General features: G+C 39.6%; 3 protein-coding genes across 4 annotated transcripts in view; 1 reads left to right on the forward strand and 2 right to left on the reverse strand.

The window, feature by feature from the left end:
- On the reverse strand, positions 1–11,657 carry PHB2 (prohibitin 2). 2 transcript variants are annotated; one of them, XM_087886508.1, is made up of 9 exons: positions 11,527–11,657; positions 10,771–10,903; positions 10,590–10,674; positions 9,890–9,969; positions 9,064–9,248; positions 5,800–5,929; positions 4,085–4,190; positions 3,807–3,882; positions 1–2,987 (listed from the first exon to the last, which is right to left on the reverse strand). In XM_087886508.1, exons 2-9 carry the CDS (start codon positions 10,895–10,897, stop codon positions 2,907–2,909), a joined length of 870 nt encoding a protein of 289 aa, XP_087742634.1. In that variant the 5' UTR covers positions 10,898–10,903; positions 11,527–11,657; the 3' UTR covers positions 1–2,906. The 2 variants fall into 2 exon arrangements, with proteins under 2 accessions (XP_087742634.1, XP_087742635.1); XM_087886509.1 differs by having other exon boundaries at positions 11,406–11,593.
- EMG1 (EMG1 N1-specific pseudouridine methyltransferase) lies at positions 11,645–19,479 on the forward strand. The gene is made up of 6 exons (XM_034411011.3): positions 11,645–12,014; positions 12,734–12,835; positions 13,309–13,450; positions 14,842–14,900; positions 14,977–15,126; positions 16,470–19,479. The coding sequence occupies exons 1-6, from the start codon at positions 11,880–11,882 to the stop codon at positions 16,581–16,583; spliced, it is 702 nt and encodes a 233-aa protein (XP_034266902.1). The 5' UTR covers positions 11,645–11,879; the 3' UTR covers positions 16,584–19,479.
- The window catches only part of LPCAT3 (lysophosphatidylcholine acyltransferase 3), a 17,618-nt gene continuing 15,201 nt past the window's right edge, over positions 17,546–19,962 (reverse strand). The window contains exons 10-13 of the mRNA XM_034411008.3: positions 19,180–19,327; positions 18,376–18,534; positions 18,161–18,287; positions 17,546–18,080 (exon numbers count right to left, since the gene is read on the reverse strand). Of these exons, the coding sequence (XP_034266899.2) occupies positions 18,171–18,287; positions 18,376–18,534; positions 19,180–19,327 (424 nt within the window). The 3' untranslated portion in view covers positions 17,546–18,080; positions 18,161–18,170. The remainder of the gene's footprint in view (positions 18,081–18,160; positions 18,288–18,375; positions 18,535–19,179; positions 19,328–19,962) is intronic.

Genomic DNA, 19,962 nt, shown 5'->3' on the forward strand with positions numbered 1-19,962 from the left:
TGAGTTTTGGACCTGATTTTATTTAATAAAGATGTGAATCACAAGGCAACCGAAGTTACATAGATAAAGTATCACAGCACTTGCAAAAGTCCTGTGACCCATCTATTCCTGAGATGAGATGTTCAATAGGGAACAGGGAATGGAAAAGTAAGTCAGAAATGAAAAATGGAAGAGCCAGGGATTTTATATATAAGGCATAACACAGACCCATCAGAAACTTAACAGCAACTATTTGATCTACTTAAAAAATCAGCCCCAATAGGGAAAATTGCATAATGCAATGCTCTTTGTTTCTCCCAGTAAACATCTGATCCATCAGGATGGGATTAAGTATCTAAGGGAACTCCATTCAATAAAACCAATTCTTATTCTTATTGATATTCTCAGAAAAATGGAGCCACATTAGCTAGAAAAGGTCCTTTAGGCAGGGATGAGTTGGGAAATTGACAAGGATGAAGATGACAACGGAAAAGAAATCCCAAGAGAATATTTATGGGCCTCAAAGGTACAGTATCCAAAAGCCCAGAATTCTCATTCTGTCAGTCATCTGCACGGTTCAAAGAGGCAATCGCTGTTTCATTTCTTTGTCTGTTTTATGACAAGACTGTCGCTGGAAGAAAAACAAAGACATAACAAAGAACTGTGAGAAACGTACCACAATATGGGCTTGGGGACCAAGCATAAAATCAAGCCTTAATTTTTATGGTTAACACAGAACAAGAGTAATTAAGGGTTTAAACATATATATGTAATTTGGTGGAGTAATTCCTTGAGGCAGAAAAGCATATTTGTCCTATGCTGTTGTTTAATTTCTACAATGTTTTGTAATTGTTGTTTGGATATAGAAATTCTGTATTTTTTCTATTTTTCTTCAGCCTGCTCCATGATGGGAGTAAAGTTAACTCAGCTTTGGATAACTGATTTTATTAAGGGAAGAGAGACAATGATGTCAAATGTCTGAGAAATTTACTCTAAATCCCTTTGTAACCAAACCTTGCCTGATTAACTCATAAAATAATAATCATTTAAATGAAAAATGCTAAGAATGGAACCACTAGAAAACCTTCCTTTTCTTTTTTTACTTCATTTATGGAAGACTATAACAAGCTGTTCTTGAACATGTTCCTTCCTACTTTTTCAACATTTTGTCCTAATGTCATCATCATCAATTTTATATGCAACCTGACTCTTAACAAATCTGGGTGGTTTATAAATCATTAAACACTATTAAAAAGAAAGAAAACCCCAAATGAAACATAAAGTTAACAGCTTACTGTATTAATGAATATTTTATATAAAAGATTCTTATTTAAATATAATACAGGCACATAACATTTCACATTACATTCTAAACTACATATCTTTTTAGATAAACATTTAAACAAGGTCTGCTCAATTCATGTGAAAGACTATGGGTCCTTCCTCCGTACTTTTATGAACACCACCTAATTGCTATGAAACTATTAACGGAACTGGAATACCAGCTAAAGATTGCTGTCATAGATGTTCTGGGAAGCTATACCTAGTTTGTTCATTTTGGCACTTCACTTTCTACAGTTTGAAAGTAAGTACAATAACTTTGTAATACTATTAGCCTGGAGAAAATATAGCTTTGAATTCAAAACTTATTGTACTTTGGAGATGACAATGACCACATTTTTGTACCCTGGATGGAGTGCTTGGTCAAGCTGGACACAGAGCAACTTTCCATGCAGTTTCAGCTGAAAAGCACTGGAGGTTTTTTATTTTCAGCAGAAGAAAAAGGAAGAGTGGTGACTTAATCTCCTCTTGATCCCACTATTTGTCAGTTCAAGATTTCTCCATAGAAATAAAAAAGCATGTGGAGCTTAAAGTTTTTCATAAACTGACTTTCTCAAGGGGGAATAAAAAGTTTGGATCAGAAAAATAGCCAGCCTGTCCTCCAAAGTGGGTGGGAAAAAACTATGCAAAACCCATCCAGGCAACTCTTATTAAATTCATAGTTCCTGTGGTTGCCTATAAGCTAGAATCAAGCATCTGTGGGAGACTGTTCATGCATCAGGGCAGTTTAACCTAACAAGGTTCCAGAATCTACAAAGAAGAGCCCAAACTTACTCTTATGTAGTCTCTTTTTCCAAAGAGCAAAATCTCATCAAACAGCTATACAGACATACTGTTCAGGTGGAGAAGTCAACTCCATATCTTACTTTCTGTGTGCTTCTCTCCTCACCACTATAATTCCCAGCTCTCTAGATGACTTCATATTTGCCATGGTCCTGTTTTACATCTATCAAAATCTAGGAAGATGATTCATCAAGACTTTTAACTAATTAAGGTTTGTGTATGGATAACATAAAGACATTGCAGAAAAAAAGCACTATTTCAGTTGATGCCTTCTCAGAACAAGAACTTCTCTTTCACTCTCACAAGAGTGGGACTGTGTATTCCAAACAACAGATGCTGCAATATCTACCGCCTACAGCTTTTATAAATATATCATGTAGCATTACCAAATGAATCAGAAATAACTTCAAGTCATTTTCTCAAATTAAAGACTGTATGAAAGAGATGTGTCTTACCTTCCTCTGGATCCGGATCAACACATAGTAGCACCAGAAGAGAGAGGACAGAGAAGAAAAGGATTAGAAAAATTTACAACGGCTGCTAAACCTCAGTGTTTATGACACATGCTTTGGGACTTGGATTTATGCTACACACAGAGAGCAAGATATATTATTACATTTATATTCTTTGCTCTTCTTCAAAAAAGCAGCATAAAATAAACAGCTTCCTAGTCCCCATCCTACCACTTCTTTCTACAGTCTACTACAGTCTTTTGAACTTTCCCTAAATCATCTTAAACTACAACTCATCACTGGGGAAAATCTAAACTCTGTAGATCAGTTACTTGGATATTCACAAGCCACTCACCTTGTAAAACTTTCCTCCTGTAGATTAAGCACTAAATTGTCAGCTGTAAGATACACACGGTTTTGAGATGCTGCAATCTGTAAAATGTTCAGGGCAGTGGATAAAAAAGGCAGTTAGCAAAAATCCTGAAACACATGAGGGGGGGGGGGTTGGCAGAAACATACCTAAGCACAGAAGTTTCTTTCAATATTTAGAGGATCCTTCCCTAATCTCATCCCCTCCAGGGGTTTGCAGCTTTAATTCCTATGATCCCCTTCAAGCATGGTGCATGAACATAATGAAGTGTAGTGTAACCAGAATGGAGTGGGTTGGGAAAGACTGATGTAATAGCACCTAAACCATGAGAGTCGCCATGCACAAGAAAAAAGCAAGGTCTCTGTAGAAGGATGCTATGGACAAAATTATCTCTTCCCTTTTGAAAGTTTATTAATTCTTTTGATGTCCTCAGTATGGGCTGTTTGATCAGATCCCAGAACACAAGACAATGGGTGTGGAATTTTAATTTGTTTTCTGTCACAAATTTCAGATAGATCCAGGTCCATCAGTATTCTAAACGCCCAAATTCATTCTGCTTCTCCATCTGTTTTTGTTCCTGCTGTGAGCCTTTTCCTAGTCTGTGACACATGTTCTGCAAGTGACCACGACTGGGTATAGCCCACTGAAATGATGTGGGCCTGCTCTTACAACAAGAGTCAAAGTCTTCTTGGCTCTTGCTAAGATGGGGGAGATCAGCAGGCGCTGATGGTAAAAATGAACATCAGGAGAAGCATATCATATTCGCCTTGCATTCATCACTTGGCCTGGTACAATGCGAAAGCAGCAGCTGAGGGTGTACATGTCTACATATGTGTGTGTGTATATATACATGAAAGCAAATCCACTAGTCCAATACTCACCGTTTTGGAGATATTCTGGGCAGCACGGATCTTGCGCAGCTTGATGTAACCTGGGTTCTTGCTGAGGGCTTCTCCAATGTGAGTAATCAGTTAAGGTTGCATTTCTTAAAAGTTTTGAACTCAGGCTCATCTTTTGCCATCCCCTCAGCTATGTTTAAGTTGAATCACTTTACCTGAAACCACACTATGTGAAGATTAGCATGCTCTGGCAGTCTACTGCTGCATCCAAAGCGCCTGAAACCTGTAGCAATCTTTCCCCCTCACATCAAAGCAAGGATATCATTTTAGCAGCTGTGGCTTCACCTTCAGCCTGAACAATCTTCTGCCTTTGTTCTTGCTTTGCTTTTTCCACAAGGAATTGTGCTCGCTGAGCCTCCTGCTGGGCTAGAGTACAGAGAAAAATTAGTAACTTGGCAAGAACCAGAGTAATGTAATACACATGTGGAAATGCCAGGATGTTGCTAATTATTTATGGTATTTATTAAATATTCAGTCACAAATAAATTACTGGACTTTTCAGCTTGGAAAGCCAAATACAAACCTCCAGCTTTTTGGACAGTCTTTAATTTTATATTCTGCCTTTATTATTTTTATAAACAACTCCAGCCAGTGAACTTATCTAATACTCCTATTTTCCTCATAACCCTGTGAGGTGAATTAGGTTGAGAGTCAGCGACAACCACAAGGTCACCCAGCTAGTATTACAATGGATTACATGATATTACAATAAATAAACATTATTCTTTATTTGAAATAAATCTCCCCAAACTCTTCAACTGCTTCATAAAGTTTCAGATTTTTCATCATCCCTCAAATATTTATATGAAAATAATACTGAACTAATACTAGAAACAACAACAGATAGGTGAATAAAAATACCAAAACCAGTCTAAACATCTATCTGACTGTGGAATCAACCATAATAATAAAAGAGATAGTGAGATTGACCATTTGGAGAACCCCAATTTAAAACAAGAGCCCAACCTTTTTTCATGCAGAGAACTAATATAGCATTTGAGTAATGTGCTGTAGGAAGCATCATTTTAAGAGTGGGATTAGAACACTAAATAGTTTTTCAATTCTTCCAATTGCTTACATTAAATTACAATATGACTGGCATTAAACTGATCTCACTTTAAAAATACTTTTAAAATATTCAACTTTAAAATTAACTGATTTACACCTACACCCTATCTTATAAAAATTATGTGGGAAGTAAATTCAATTAATGTAATGGTCTCAATATTCCACTCTAGCTCATCTTCAAATTAAATTGATTTCTTATCAAACAAAATGGAAAAAAACCTAACCACTGAGTGATCTGACATTAAATCACAGGTGGTCTACTGTGGATAATCTGGAATCCAATTCAGGAGAATGGAAGAGCAGGAATTGAGGACAGAGGGGGAAAGTATGGCTGCCACAGAAAGCAAAAGACAAAAGGACCAAAGACAGGAGCCAACATAATATAGGTAGGTTATGCTACAGTCTATGACAAGAGTAAAAGCAAATGGTTCAAATGACGAATCCATGTGAATCATGGAATAAACAGCCCTCCTTCAAAAAAACAGGCAATTAAAAATGACATTGGAAAATGATGTAAAGTGTGCCTTCTAGTGTTCTTGTCAATCTTACCAGCAGTAACCATAGGTGGTGTCTGTTCCTATATAACAAAGTAACATGCTACATAAATATACTTTTGTGTGTTTCTGTTCTCTCCTGTTACATCTGTGTGCATGTGTGCACTCAGAAACTCAAGGTGGACAGCATACACCCTATTCTGGATTATAAGGCAGGAGAATTGGTTAGTACAGAATTTACCAATACTTTGAGCAGCTGCCCACCTGCCTCTCATATGTTCATGTGTTGAAAGAATTTTTCAGGAATATTATTCCCCGCAGCCCTTTGTTAGCATGATCTTATTTTCAAACCATCTTCTTTTTTCTGGTTTCTTCAGCTGTTACAGTTTCCTTTAACTTAAGCATCAACTCACCCACTTGCTTGGATTCAACTGCTGCTGTGTATTCTCGGCTAAAACTCAGCTCTGTAATAGCTACGTCATCCAATATAAGGCTAAAATCCTTTGCTCGCTCCGTCAGTTCCCGTCGGATAAGCAAAGATACCTAAAAAAATAAACCCACAGTTCTTGCACAAAGGAATTTCCCTTTGCCCAGAAAGTCACAAAATCATAAAAATCATAGAATCATGTTGTTGAAGTGACCATTTAAATCCTTGCACACTATCCCTTTGGTACAAGAACCTACCCCCTCATGCTCCAACACATCTCAGCAAGAGGACTCCAACACCTGTCTGATTCAATTCTATTGTTAAACTGCTGTTACCGTTTGATATTTAAACATAATATGCCTTCCTGTAATTTTGGATAGTGGGATGAGCAACATTTAAATCTAACAAACAAACTTAAAAAGTCATAAATCAGAACTGTCTTTTAAAGTGTTTTTTCCTCAATTTCAGCTTTTCAGGTATCTGAAAGGTGGTATCACATCCCCATCACTTTTCTCTTTTAAAGACTACTGTATTTTTTGGACTATAAGACGGACCGGAGTATAAGACGCACCAAGATTTTGAAGAGGAAAACAACAAAAAAAATTCGTTTTTGACCTCCATGTGTCTGGTTTTTGCCCTCCCTGGCCCCCAGGAGCACTCTGCAGGCCTCCCAAGCTCTCTGTGCATCCCGTTTTTGTGAAAAACAGGACGCACAGGATGGGCTTTCGGGAGGCCAAAAATGGCTGTATTCGGTCTATAATATGCACCAACATTTCCACCCTCTTTTAGAGGGGAAAGAAGTGTATACTCCAAAAAGTATGGTAAATATTCGCTATCCTTTCAGTCTCTTTTTATAATACCTTGTTTCTAATTATCCAATGGTATTGCCTTTTTCTGACCTTATTTTGTAAATTCTTACATTCTTAAGAAGAATAAGTTTTTCTAAAACGATTGGTCATAATTCTTAAAGAACTGGGCTTACTACTGGTTTTTCAAGATGGCTGCTGCACAGTTAGTTTCTTTTTCCTCTTACTGATGATCTGCTAATTTCACTGCTAAAGCTGGTTCTTTGGCAGTGCTGCTTCCTGGTTTTGAACAGGAGCACTTAGGAGTGAGCCAACTTTTGGACGATAGTTGATCAAGTGGGCAAGGTGGGTCTTGAAGATTCCAATTCTCTCTGGAAGTGATCAAAAAGTCATTGGGCATATCCATCTTCCTATCAAAGTTTTGTTTTCTAAGCACACTGGAATTTTAACTTTCACTTTTTGACTTCTTTTATTTTGCTTATTGTTTAAGTTGATTAATGGTTGGGTGCTGATTTATTTCAACCCGTTGCTGGACTCTTAATTGCTTTTTCTCTCCCCCCCCCGCCCTTTGATATATGTTGTTCTGGATATCCTGTCCCTTCCATAAACACCATGTTTAGCTAGGGATTGTAAAGTTCTCAGACTCTCATTGCTGGTTTCTGTATTTTGTGAATTTGCAAAGCACCTGGAGTTTATTTCCATTGAACTTTTCTTATAACCTTGGATTGAAATATAAAGACAAACATACTTGTTCCCTGGATAAGTTTCATAGATTAAGATGGCTGAACAGTTTCTGAAACCTGAGAAAGCAGGGTAGTGAAATGTGCAGCTCCTTAGCTGGATTCCTTCTCAAAAACTTGACAAACTTTAATGATTGTTAAAAGAATGTTAAGATCTAAAACTTTATCTTTGGATATGGCTGAAGATACACAAAAGGACTTTGATCCAGTTCCAGATCAAAGAGATAATTTCATGGCTGGAGAACCAGCAAAGTGGATTTTATCTGCTGTTTCGAAGTTTAAGTCTGCACATTCTTTTAACTTGGCTTTGACAACAAGGGAGAGAGATAGATTCCTACAAAGTCTGAAGAAGACTGGATGGATTTATTACAGTTAATTGGCAATTACTTCTTAGTGCACTTTGATTGTAAGATAAGACCTATTTTGGAGACTGAATTTACTATATTAAATAACAATTGACTAGAGAGGATATTAAGAAACAAACATGGATATTTGATCCAAGATGATTTATTTATAACTTTTGGGATGATTTGAGATAGATAAGATGCTGTAGTACGAGTGGATTGCAATAGCCTGTTAACAAAGAGTTTTGAAACTTTAATTTTGTTTTGTTTTACTAATATTTTTTCTGTTAACTACTTGGTCATTAATATAACATATAGAAAACAGGTCAAGTTGCAAATAGATTTAGTAGTTTAAACATTTTTGGAGGGCTTGTTTTGCAAGTGGTGGGAACTCATGTTGCAGTAATATATTAATCAGTATTCAACTAGAGGGGATAATGTGTGTACAATGTCTTTTTGAGGCACCTTTTTAATGCTTTGATTCTTTTGTGGGTTTTTTTATCCTTTTGGATTATTATTTTTTTGAGTTCTGTATTTTGTATTTTAATCTTGTTTTGAATAAAATAAAAACTTGTGAAAAAAAGAACTGGGCTTAATAATCAATGCAGGATCTGAACAAAGCAGAATAAAAAATATCCTAAAACTACATTTAATACTTTTGCAGTCACATTGCACTACTTGTCTATGCACATCTGCTAAATTTCTTGTCTAAAGGAAATTTGCAAAAGATCTCATTTATTCCCTAAATAATTGCTTAATACATACCATATTTTTTGGAGTATAAGACGCACCTTAGTTTTTGGGGAGGAAAATAGGAAAAAAAAAATTCTGCCTAATAGTATTCCATCTGGCTAGCGTCCTTAGTCTGGTCAGCTTCAGCACATTAGTTTGCTGGTTTTGAGCGTTGGGGATAAAAAACAGCTTCTAAAGCACAGCTAGAAGCAATGAGAAAAGCAGACGAAGTGCAGAAGATCGCTTCACTCGCTAGCATCTCATTAGGGCTGAAAAACAGCTTCTAAAGCACAGCTAATCCTTGGAGGGAGCAGCAATGAGAAACCTTCACTTGCTAGCGCCTCATTAGGGCTGAAAAACAGCTTCTAAAGCACAGCTAATCCTCGGAGGGAGCAGCAATGAGAAACCTTCACTTGCTAGCGCCTCATTAGGGCTGAAAAAAAGCTTCGAAAAAGCTACATTCGGAGTATAAGACACACCCAAATTTTCAGCCTCTTATGGGGGAGGAAGTGCGTCTTTTACTCCGAAAAATATGGTAAATCATCTGCAATCAGCAAACTATTGGACACAGCTGTGAAAAGTAGGATTAAGTGCAAGAAGACAGGCCTGGTATCAGAAAAGGACAAACCTGAGCTCGTTGGGTAATGAGCTGTGATGCATTAAACTTTGCTACCACACTTTTGAGTACTTCATTGACAATGGAAGGAAGAACCCGTTCTTCATAGTCTAGTCCAAGTCGTTGATATAAGCTGGGCAATTCTATAGCATTGGGTCTTGATAGAACACGCAAGGAGATATTCACCATCTGTAGATCTAGAGTCGAAATTAAGTCAACCACAATCTCTAAAGTGCATTTTATTTCTCAAGTCTAATTATATATCCAATTACACCACCCAGAATCAATTATTCTGAAGTTCTTAATTTAAATTCTGGCCAGAGAACTGTGTGCTCTTCCATGAAGTACAAACAGAAGGATGTCAAAACTGATACAAAATGCAAAATTCAAAATTATGGAAGCACAAATCCTATCTACCACATAATGCACCACTCATAGATTTAAATTTTTTTTTTTTTAATTTTGATTTATATGCCGCCCTTCTCCAGAGACTCAGGGCGGCTGACAATGTGCTCAGCAATAGCCTTCATCCTTTTGTATATTTATACAAAGTCAGCTTATTGCCCCCACAACTGGGTCCTCAATTTACCTACCTTAGAAAGGATGGAAGGCTGAGTCAACCTTGAGCCTTGGCGAGATTCGAACCTGCAGTAATTGCAGGCAGCTGGTCTTAATAACCAGCTTAATAACAGGGTGCCTCAGACCACTGTACTACCAAGACTCTTGTGACATCATTCTTAGTACAAGCTTCACTGCAGCATTGTTATAAAAACTAAAGATAGAGAAATATCTACATACATAACCCTGACTTCTTAGGAAGTAACAACTCTGTTCTTACCTTTGGATCCTGTTGGTGAGGAAATTTTGCGGGGCCGGGCTCGAATATCATAAATTATTGGATACTGGAACCAAGGAATTCTGTGGAGATTAGCAAAGATTATAACTGAATGAGATGTAAAAAAAATCGTATGCCTCTTACTTGGGAGATATAAATATCACCACATAACTTACACCTTACACTTTAATGAAAAAAAAAAATTCTGAAGGTTTTAAAAGCACTATCTTAACAGAAATTATATCAATGAGGGTTTTCTTAGGGAAACTTTAAAAAAAAATATTGCCAAGCTGAAGTAATATTAAATTAGATTTGGGGGAAATAGGATCTATTTGGAAACATTGATATGAGGATAATATTGTTTTGAAATTCCCTGGTAAATGCTTTTTTTTCCCTATTACACCACCTATAAGGAGCCTGAGTGGCATAGGAGGCTAATGCCTCCTACTAAGGCAGCATTTAACATCCAGCTGCCTGCAATTCTCACCAGGCTCAAGGTCGACTCAGCCTTCCATTCTTTCTAAGGTGGGTAAAATGAGGACCTGGTTTGTGGGGGCAATATGCTGACTTTGTATAAAATATAGAAAAGTATGAAGGCTATTGCTTAATGCATTGTAAGCCGCCCTGAGTCTCCGGAGAAGGGCGGCATATAAAAATAAATAAAAAATAAAAAATAAAATAAAATAATCCCCTAGATGAGTACCTGAAATGAAGTCCCTCTGAAAGAATAGTATCCTGCTGAACTCCACCAATGCGGTTGAAGAATATTGCTCTTTGACCCCCTTCCACTGCAGAAATCAAGAGCATTCTGGTGTTATCATCAACAGTTGAACAAAAGAGAGATATTAAAGAATTAATTAAAGAATTAATAAAAGTTACCTTACCTGTAAAGACAGACTCCCGGATTCCATAGGCTGCAGCTCCAGCACCCAAGAGCAACTTTAAAGCTGTGCTCATTCCACGCGGGCCAGTAGGCAGGCGGCCAGCAAAGTCCTTCAGGCTCTGAGCCATGGCAACCTTGTTATGGAGGCAGGTTCACAATTAAACAATTACACAATTCTGCAAAATTTCTTTCTGATTAAGCTTGGAGGGAGAGGTGGACTGGTGTTGTTTAAGTATTTTATGTATACAATTATCTCTGGATAAAGAATTCTGCACTGAGAACCACACCAACACGAGTGATGCTAACCACTTATACAGACCACGATAAACGTACTTCCCATAGCTAGATATCTAAACAAGATGTTATGATAAAGCAGCCCTTCTTTACTGCTAGGACGCCAAGAGCAAAAGTTAAGTTTTCATTAAGGAACATCACCTCGTGCAGAAGTTGCAGGCTTCTAAAAAGCCACGCACCCCCGGGGTAATGCAAACGAATTCAGCGCCGCCCCCCCCCCCCGACTTCGTTCAGCACAGCGGTTAAATCATGAATAAAATCCCCCCATTCCACAGCCCGCCCCTTCTTTGAACGGTCTCATTAAAGCACCGAATCAACCAGCCGCTCCCTTCCCCGACATGCCTGCTGCCCCTTCACTAAAGAGGACTCATCCTCGGAGAAGCAGGCGGGGGCTCTGAAAACGCTTCAGCGCTCCTCTCAGAAAACCTCACGGCAGCCGCCTCCGAGGATAACCAACCCTCACCCTCGTTCGCCAGTCACGCCGCCAAGCTGGAGAGAAGGACACAGGAAACGGCGGGCTCCGAAAAAGCGTTTCCGGGTCAGGCGGCCCGGGCCGGAAGGGCTTTTCCGCTGGCGCAGGCGCGGCCTTCGAGCACCTCGAGGCAGCCCGGAAGCCTAGGGGCGCTTCGTCATTTGCGGCTCGGCCCCTCTGGAAATGCAGCGCGTTCCCCTGCGAACAGTGCGGGGCTTGGTTTCCATCCGGGGCTGCTCGAGCGCCTTGAAGCCAAAGGGCAATTCGGGAACAGGAAGTGGCTGACCCTGGAAGAGGAAGCCGCTGAGCCCGTGGGAGAAAGGCGCGAGTTCGCCGCTTTAAAGATGGCGGCGGACCCCGTGAGGAAGCGTCCCCATCCGGAGGGAGGCTCTGCGGACGGTGAGGGGTTTGATCCCCGCCGCGCCGGGAAGAGGCGGCTGGTGGTGATCCTGGAGGGGGCGTCGCTGGAGAGCGTCAAGGTGCGGGCAAGCGCTGCTGGCCACTGTCCGGGAGAGCGCTGGGCAAACCTTTAAGCCCGGGGAAGAGTACGGAGGTGGGTCCGGGAGGAGAAGCGGCGTTGAACTCCCCTTCCGAAGCAGTCGCCAAAGCCAAAAGCTGCTTCGGGATGGGCGGGAGTGGCTTCATCGCCTTTCTCGGAAACACGTTGGATTTCATCTGTGTGAGGGAGAAAGATCCTGTTCTGATGGCAGCGTTTCTCGGCCAGCAATTCCCAAGCTGGTTATGTCCACGTGCGGAGCGAGAGCAACCACCGGAATCGTCACTCTGGATTCTGGAAATTGTAATCCCAACATTTGGACGGCTTTAAAAAAAAAATGCCGGGAAGAAGAACCGAGGGGAGGTATTATAGCTATATGGAGCCGTATTATCAGAGGCGATATATTTATGCATAGGTGTCTTTAAGGTCATAACTAAGTATGGGATGCAGAGTCTTAGTTTCTGAAAATACTGTGTTAGATTAAGAGCACTGATAAGGGGAATTCTCTTGAGAAATAAAATTGCCATTTCCTCCCACAAATTCAGTTTATGGAGTGCCATAAGATGCGTTATACAGAACTTAAATGTCTCTTGCTTATGAACCAATGGTGTAGAATCAGAGTGTTCAGAAGCCAATAGAAAAGTTTATCTAGTAGTATGGATGGGAGCTTTTCCTAATTTGGCACTGTTTTATTGTTTTAAGGTTGGGAAAACATATGAATTGCTTAATTGTGACAAGCATAAATCCTTGCTTCTGAGGAATGGCAGAGACCCTGGAGGAGTTCGACCAGACATCACCCACCAGGTATTCTATGCAGGTTTAAGTCCAGTTTTATGGCCCACCTCTGTTCCTGAAATATTAATTGGGAAATTACATAAATGAAAACGCAAGAAATGCTGGCAATTCTATTTTTGAATCAAACCACAAATGCTCATTTTTATTTTTTCACTATCAGCTCTTTGTTTTATACACACACACACACACACAAACACACACACACACACACACACACACACACACACACACACACACAAATACTTTCTTCAGGAACTGTTCTTTCTCAAATATTCTTTACAATAGTCATTAATTGTTCTGAGACAGGGGTGTCAAACTGGAAGCCTGCGGGCAGGATGTGTCACGCATAGGCCACGCCCACTCCAGCTCCACGAAGGGAAAAAACAATGTGACGCCGCAAGTTTGACATCCGTGTTCTGAGATACTTCCTAGATTTTGCTTTCTAAATAGGTACGTGTATGATTTTCCATTTTTTAATTTAGAGTCTCTTGATGCTCATGGATAGTCCTTTGAATCGAGCTGGCCTTCTCCAAGTATATATCCATACAGAAAAAAACGTTCTTATTGAAGTCAATCCACAGACAAGAATTCCTCGCACCTTTGATCGTTTTTGTGGTCTTATGGGTAAGAAATGCAACTAAGATACATCGCCCTGAATTAAGTATACTGAGCAATGTTTGTCTGTGGATCTTTGTAGACTATTAAACTAGTCTAGTTTGGGATCTTTTACTGGTACAGGTGCACAGTCTTGCAGAATGTTTATATGGGGTAACCTAAATAGTTATATTTCCTGGTACTGTTAGTTTATAACCTGTCCATCATTTAGCATAACTTACTAAAACAATGGATTTTCCAGCACTGTTTCTGGAACATATTTGCCTTTTTGTTGAGCATGGAAATACAAGATGTTTTATATTCAGTACAAGAAGTAAGATCTTAAAGAGGAACAAATAAAAGGTTGGAATTATGCTGGGAATTGAACTATAAAAAGTTGGTGAAGTTCACTGTAGTTTACATATAATTATAATTTAATGAAATACATGGATGTGATTATGTTCCATCTATTTTATATTTATGTCATTAACATTTTACCATGTGGCACCATTTTTAAAAGGGTCAAAGGCTCCATATATGGTCCTGAGTCTTACAGTCACTTGTGCTTTACATTGCAAATGAGAATCCATTCAACCTCTTAATGGGTAGACAACCTGGCTTTCTGTATGATTCTGCACTTTATCAGTCCATTGGTCTGGTAAGAAGGCTAGAGCGCCATCATCTGGGTTTAAAATAATAGTACCTTATGTGTGCTAAATTAAATCACTTTACCTTTCTGGGGCTGATAAATGGATATTAGTTTTCCCTGTCAGGTCATATTTAATTACCATATATACTCGAGTATAAGCCGAGTTTTTCAGCACATTTTTTATGCTGAAGAAGCCCCCCTCGGCTTATACTCGAGTGAGGGTCCCACTTACCTGCAGTGCAGGTGTTCTCCGGTCTCTCCCGCTCATCTGTGGGCGCCTGCAGCCTCTGTGGGTGGTTCGATAACTGCTGATATCACTGCTCTTCTCCCGGGCTGTGACCAATGACGTAGCCTTTATAGTCTTACCCGTGCTTGGTCATGCCCCCTTGCTCCGCCCAAGCATTCCTGAATACAAGTACCGGTATATCTCTGGTCTTGGATATACAGTACGTTTATTTAGGATTTTTACTCTTGTTTTTAGCTTGGTTGCTGATTGAGCTATTTTTGAAATTTACCGGTAGCTGCTGCATTTCCCACCCTAGGCTTATACTCGAGTCAATAAGTTTTCCCAGTTTTTTGTGGTAAAATTAGGTGCCTCGGCTTATATTTGGGTTGGCTTATACTCAAGTATATATGGGGTAGGTGGTCATGAATTATGCATTAGTTTGTGGAAAAAGAAAATATTCTGAAAACCACTGCTTGTATGGGATAAGTTGCAAGCAACTAACAGTATATGCTTCTGTATTCTCAATGTTTCTTTGTCTCTCCTTAGTTCAGCTGCTGCATAAGTTTAGTGTCAGAGCTGCTGATGGCCCTCAAAAGCTGTTAAAGGTAATAATTCTACTATGATTCTATAGAAGATTAATTATGTTTCTATTACCAGCTTAATCCAGCTTTTCTTCTGTAGGTCATAAAGAACCCAGTGACAGATCACCTCCCTGTGGGCTGCGCAAAAATAGGCACCTCTTTCTCAGCCCCTCAGGTGACAGACATTCGTGACCTAGTCCCTACTGCAGACCCTATAGCCATAATCGTGGGAGCGTTTGCTCATGGATCGGTAAGGCTTGTATATGTTCTTAGACTGTCTTTATTTGTTAGCCAGTGATCTCACCTCCATCTTGAGGTTCTGGCAGCAAAGGTAATTCAGGTAGCCCTTGATTTACAACCACAATTGACCCCCAAAATTTCTGTTGCTAAGCAAGACATTTGTTAAGTGAGTTTTTTCCCATTTTACAATCTTTGTTGCCACATTTGTTAAGTGAATCACTGCAGTTTTTAAGTTAATAACACAGCTGTTAAGTTGATTTGGCCTCTCCATTGACTTTATCAGAAGGTTGCAAAAGGTGATTACATGACCTCAGGACACAGCAACTGTCATTAATATGAATCAGTTGCCATGCATCTGAATTTTGATCAATTACCATGGGTAAGCTGCAACAGTTGTAAGTATGAAAAATGCTAATGTTATATTTTTCAGTGTTGTTGTGTCTTCAAATTGGTCTAAATCAAGGACTACCTATATCAGTGATGGCTAACCTTTTTGCCATTGCGGGCCAGGAGAGGGGGGACGGGGGAGGGGCATGCGCGTGTGCCCACACCGATAATTCTATGCGCCCTGCCCTGTGCATGCATGCGCAAACACACACACCCCTGCTCCTGGCATGCAATGGCCTGGTAGGCCCGTTTTTCTTTCTTACCTGGTTCCAGATCCTCTCTATTTATCTGGGAAGGGAGAAAACAGCCTTTCTCACTCCCTCAGAGGCCCACCAAAGGCCTGAAACGGCCTATTTCCAACTCCCAGTAGGACAGGAAGTGACGTTTTTTGCTGTCCCCAACCTCTCTAGGAGTCTCTGGAGGCTGGGGACAGCAAAAAACATCAATTGCTGTCCCTCCGGGAGTTGGGAAATGGGCCGTTTCAAGCCTTTGGAGGGTCTCCGGGGGAGTGGGAAAGGCTGTTTTCGCCCTGTGCAGATGCAGAGAGAGGATCTGGAGCCAGATAAGAAAGAAAAACAGGCCTTCCCCAGCCCCTCCGGAGGCAGGAAACAGCCTGTTTCCCTACTTCTGGTGGGCCCAGAAGGACCGAAAATCAGCTGGCCGGTGCGCGCATGACGCCAGAGCTCAGCTGGCGTGCCCACTGATATGGCTACACCATCACGGACCTATATTGCCCCTTGTTATAGAACTGGATTAAGTGTCTTAACGTGAGGGTGGGAATACTAGAGGGATAGTGCTAATAGTCACTAATTATGGAGTTGATTTTTTTGAGTGCACCAATTTACAGAGTTAGAGACAGAAATCTGTTTTCTGGAAAGTTAGATCATTTGTCTAATTTATATTCTCATCTAGATATTAATGTAACCTATATGCTTTAGAAACTTGACTGTCATTGTTCTTTTTTAGCTTAATGTTGACTACACAGAAAAGACCATCTCTATCAGCAACTATCCACTCTCTGCTGCTTTGACTTGTGCTAAAATCACCACAGCTTTTGAAGAAATGTGGGGAGTGGTATAAACTTCCTGTTTTGCTTATAGATTCGTAGCCTATGATATTTTGGTCTAACAGGCTCTTTGTTGTAAATGTTATGTACTGTACCCTTATTTATGGGAAATACATCCTTAATTACTTTTTTGTAGTAAATAAATAATTTTTGTATATAGCAGTATTAGCACTTCATAGTGCTTTACAGCCCTCTCTAAATGGCATACAGAGTCAGCATATTGCCCCTAACAAATGGTCCTCATTTTACCAACCTTGGAAGGTTGACTCAACCTTGAGCCGGTCAGGATTGAACTCCTAGCAGTGAGCAGTTTTGCTTGCAATACTGCATTCTAACCACTGCACCACCACAGCTCTTAATTCATGATTAGCAATAGTTGCTGTATATTTCCACCAGGTTTTCCACCCCATTTCTTTTTCCTCCCCAAAATTATTTTAATCAAAAAATAAATATGAAACTGGTATGGCACAAAGCCCTAACTTCTAGCATCTTATTTGTTTATTCAGTTTTTTAGGCCCTTTAAAATGTCCTCTGGGATTATAGAAAACTTCTGGAGACTTAATTTTCCTTTGTGATTTGCTATGCTTTTGCCATGACAGTCACATACAACTGGCAAGTCTCAAGACAGTGTTTTCACCTATACCCAGTCTAAAAAAATACTTCCCTGCTTCTCCATGAACTATGGCAAGTCTGTTGAATAAACAGTTTTGGAGGCTAAAGACCACTGAATAACATCAATACCATCACTGTTTCCAAAGGTAGCCTCACAGTCCAGTGATGCCAAACTGATAAGATATGCATACTATTTTGTTACTTGCCCTCCTGAAGATGCCTGTGACTGTTTTGTCTCCTCCAAGTGATCAGGAGAAATAGAATTATCAGAACAAACACTTTGGCTAAAGTGTACTCACCACTGCTGAATCTGTACAACTGGTATTGTATGTAAGCAATTATCTGTACAAAAAGAGGCGTACTCGGTTGCTGTGGTGCACTTCATTAAAGGCACAAGAACAAGGTGTGAAGATAAAATGGGTAACCTTCATGTGTATCCAGGAGACAAAGTCAATCTCTGAAGAACCAGTATATCACATTTAACTATGTTCCTCATTTTTACCATAAGTTACAAATAAAACTAGTAAGAATAGAAAAACAGTACCAGTTCCAAAATCTGGTGAAAAGAAGCAGCTGAAGCATGAATGAAAAACCAACTTGGACCAATTTTATCTAGTGGAATTGGAAAGTAAAAAAGTCAGGCAAATGCTCCATTCCTAGATGGCAGCTGGATCAAGTGCTTTACAATCATCTTGACACTGCAGAGGTGGAAATGTCTGGGGAGAAGTTGAGATAAGGCAACCTGTAGAAAGGGTAAAGAGGTCTGCAGCCTGTTTCCCTTAGTTTGGGGTCTTGACCCCTGTGCTCTTTCACCCCAGTCACTGTAATACAGTTCGTCCACAGCAAATTTGGCAGGTGATGCTTCAACCATCCTGTAATAAATGCACACGTGGTACAATCTGAAAGGAAAAACAAAGGTCAACTAGATGTCATCCAAGACCACTATGCACTAGTGACTAGTCAAAAGCAGTTCTCTCACCTTTTGGCCGTTACTCATCTTTCTTTAACTTTTCTTTTCGTGGCACAAATATTTTTCGGAAATAAGGCAATATAAACAGCAATGTAAAGAACAACACATGGCCTGCGAAATAAATAGACATGTACACCTGCAAAAGAGGATGAGGAAGTCAGTGTGCTGTTTCTTTCTCCAGCCAGTAAATAGAGGGGAAATAGAGAATCGGGCTCCTTTGGTACCTTAATCCACTTTTCCCAGGTAAAGAGGCAAAATGGTACTAGAGAATATCCCATGAACATCCAGTGAATAATTTGCTGAATCAGGTAGAAGAAGGGCCTCAGTATGATGTTTGAAGCCAAAGCAGACAGAAATGGACTGTCATTTACCAGTTTAATAGCCTGTAATTACAAAAAACCAAAACCATAATAAGCTTTACGCTTACAGTTGAACAAACAAAACATGGCTCTGTGCTGCTTACCCATTTTTTACTTTCCTTCCTCCCAGAAAAATCTCTTCAGTGAGCTTATTGCCATCTCACTCTAGCAGTAGTTGCTTCAACAATCATTTGGTATTTCAATAAATTATCACAAGTTGCCGATCAGCCTTGAACTGCTCAGCTTGAAATTGTCCTGGGTTCATCAAGAGACTGTTTCCCTAAGCCAATGTGTTGCAGCTGTCAACTACCTCAAAGAATGTAATCTGCATTTATTTATTTTCCTGCATGGATTTACATTTACTAATGCCTTCTGCACACTGAAATGCACAGACTTAACATTTTATTTAATTCTCTTAAGAAGAGTTCAACTTAACAACTTAGCATAAATGTGTCACTGAGGAAGCTCAAAAGCAACTTTCAATACTTAAGAGTCTTTGCACATTGTGATAATTGCTGGATTCATCCATGTGCTAAACTGTCTGATTATTCTTATTTGTGCCCACGGATGCCTCAGCACAATTTTGTCAGTCAATCTATAATTCATTCATTTTAAAGTGGATCCAGATATTAAATATTATCTTAAGATAAGGCTTTAAAAGGTCCTCACCTGCCGCTCCACAATGACAATCAGGAACTCCATTTGGAAGCAAACTAGATACCCACAGTGTAGCCCATGCCAGAGGGACAGGAAAAGCAAAGATAAAGCTTGCGATAGTAACTTGTTCCCCAGGAATTTCAGACGTTTGTATATATAGCTAGGAATGGAAATGTAATACTGTCAGGGCAAGTGTCAACATTATTTTGTTTCTCCAGAAAAAAAACACTTAACAAAGACATCCAAGAAACTGCCAACATTTTATTCTTTAACTTCAGGCTGTCCAAAATAAAGGGCAAATGTTAAAATTTAGCAGTCTCTAGCTTTGAATGGTGTGAGAATACAAGATGCTTACTAAAACTTCCAAATATAAAAGGTCCTCAGTGGGAATACCAGAAATCAGGGATACTGTTTCAGTGCTCTGAATAGTTCCTTGCTCTTAGTCAAAATAATTCCTAGAATATTTTTTTTTTTTGTGGAAGTGGGAGGAGACTTTAGCTGCATTTCTTTAATCATGGAACAAAACAACATACATTTAATTCTTACTCCCATTCTAGGCATTGATTAGCCCAATTCTCTTAGCCTCCAGCTGTATATTCTCTGCTTTTCGAGACAAACAGCAATCTTAGGAGGCTTAACATTTTTAGAGGACTACAAACCAATGGGTTAGGCAATGATGCAAGCGGGCAGAGTCATATGATTGAGTGAGTTTTTAAGTTTTCTCTGTTTTTGTGTTTGTGCATTATGTTGCTCAAATTCCCTGGGAGACCTGCAGCTGATTTTCTGCAGTAGTGG

The sequence above is a fragment of the Pantherophis guttatus genome, chromosome 2 (genome assembly GCF_059756535.1).
Source record: "Pantherophis guttatus breed Tessera chromosome 2, ASM5975653v1, whole genome shotgun sequence".
Classification (NCBI taxonomy): domain Eukaryota; kingdom Metazoa; phylum Chordata; class Lepidosauria; order Squamata; family Colubridae; genus Pantherophis; species Pantherophis guttatus.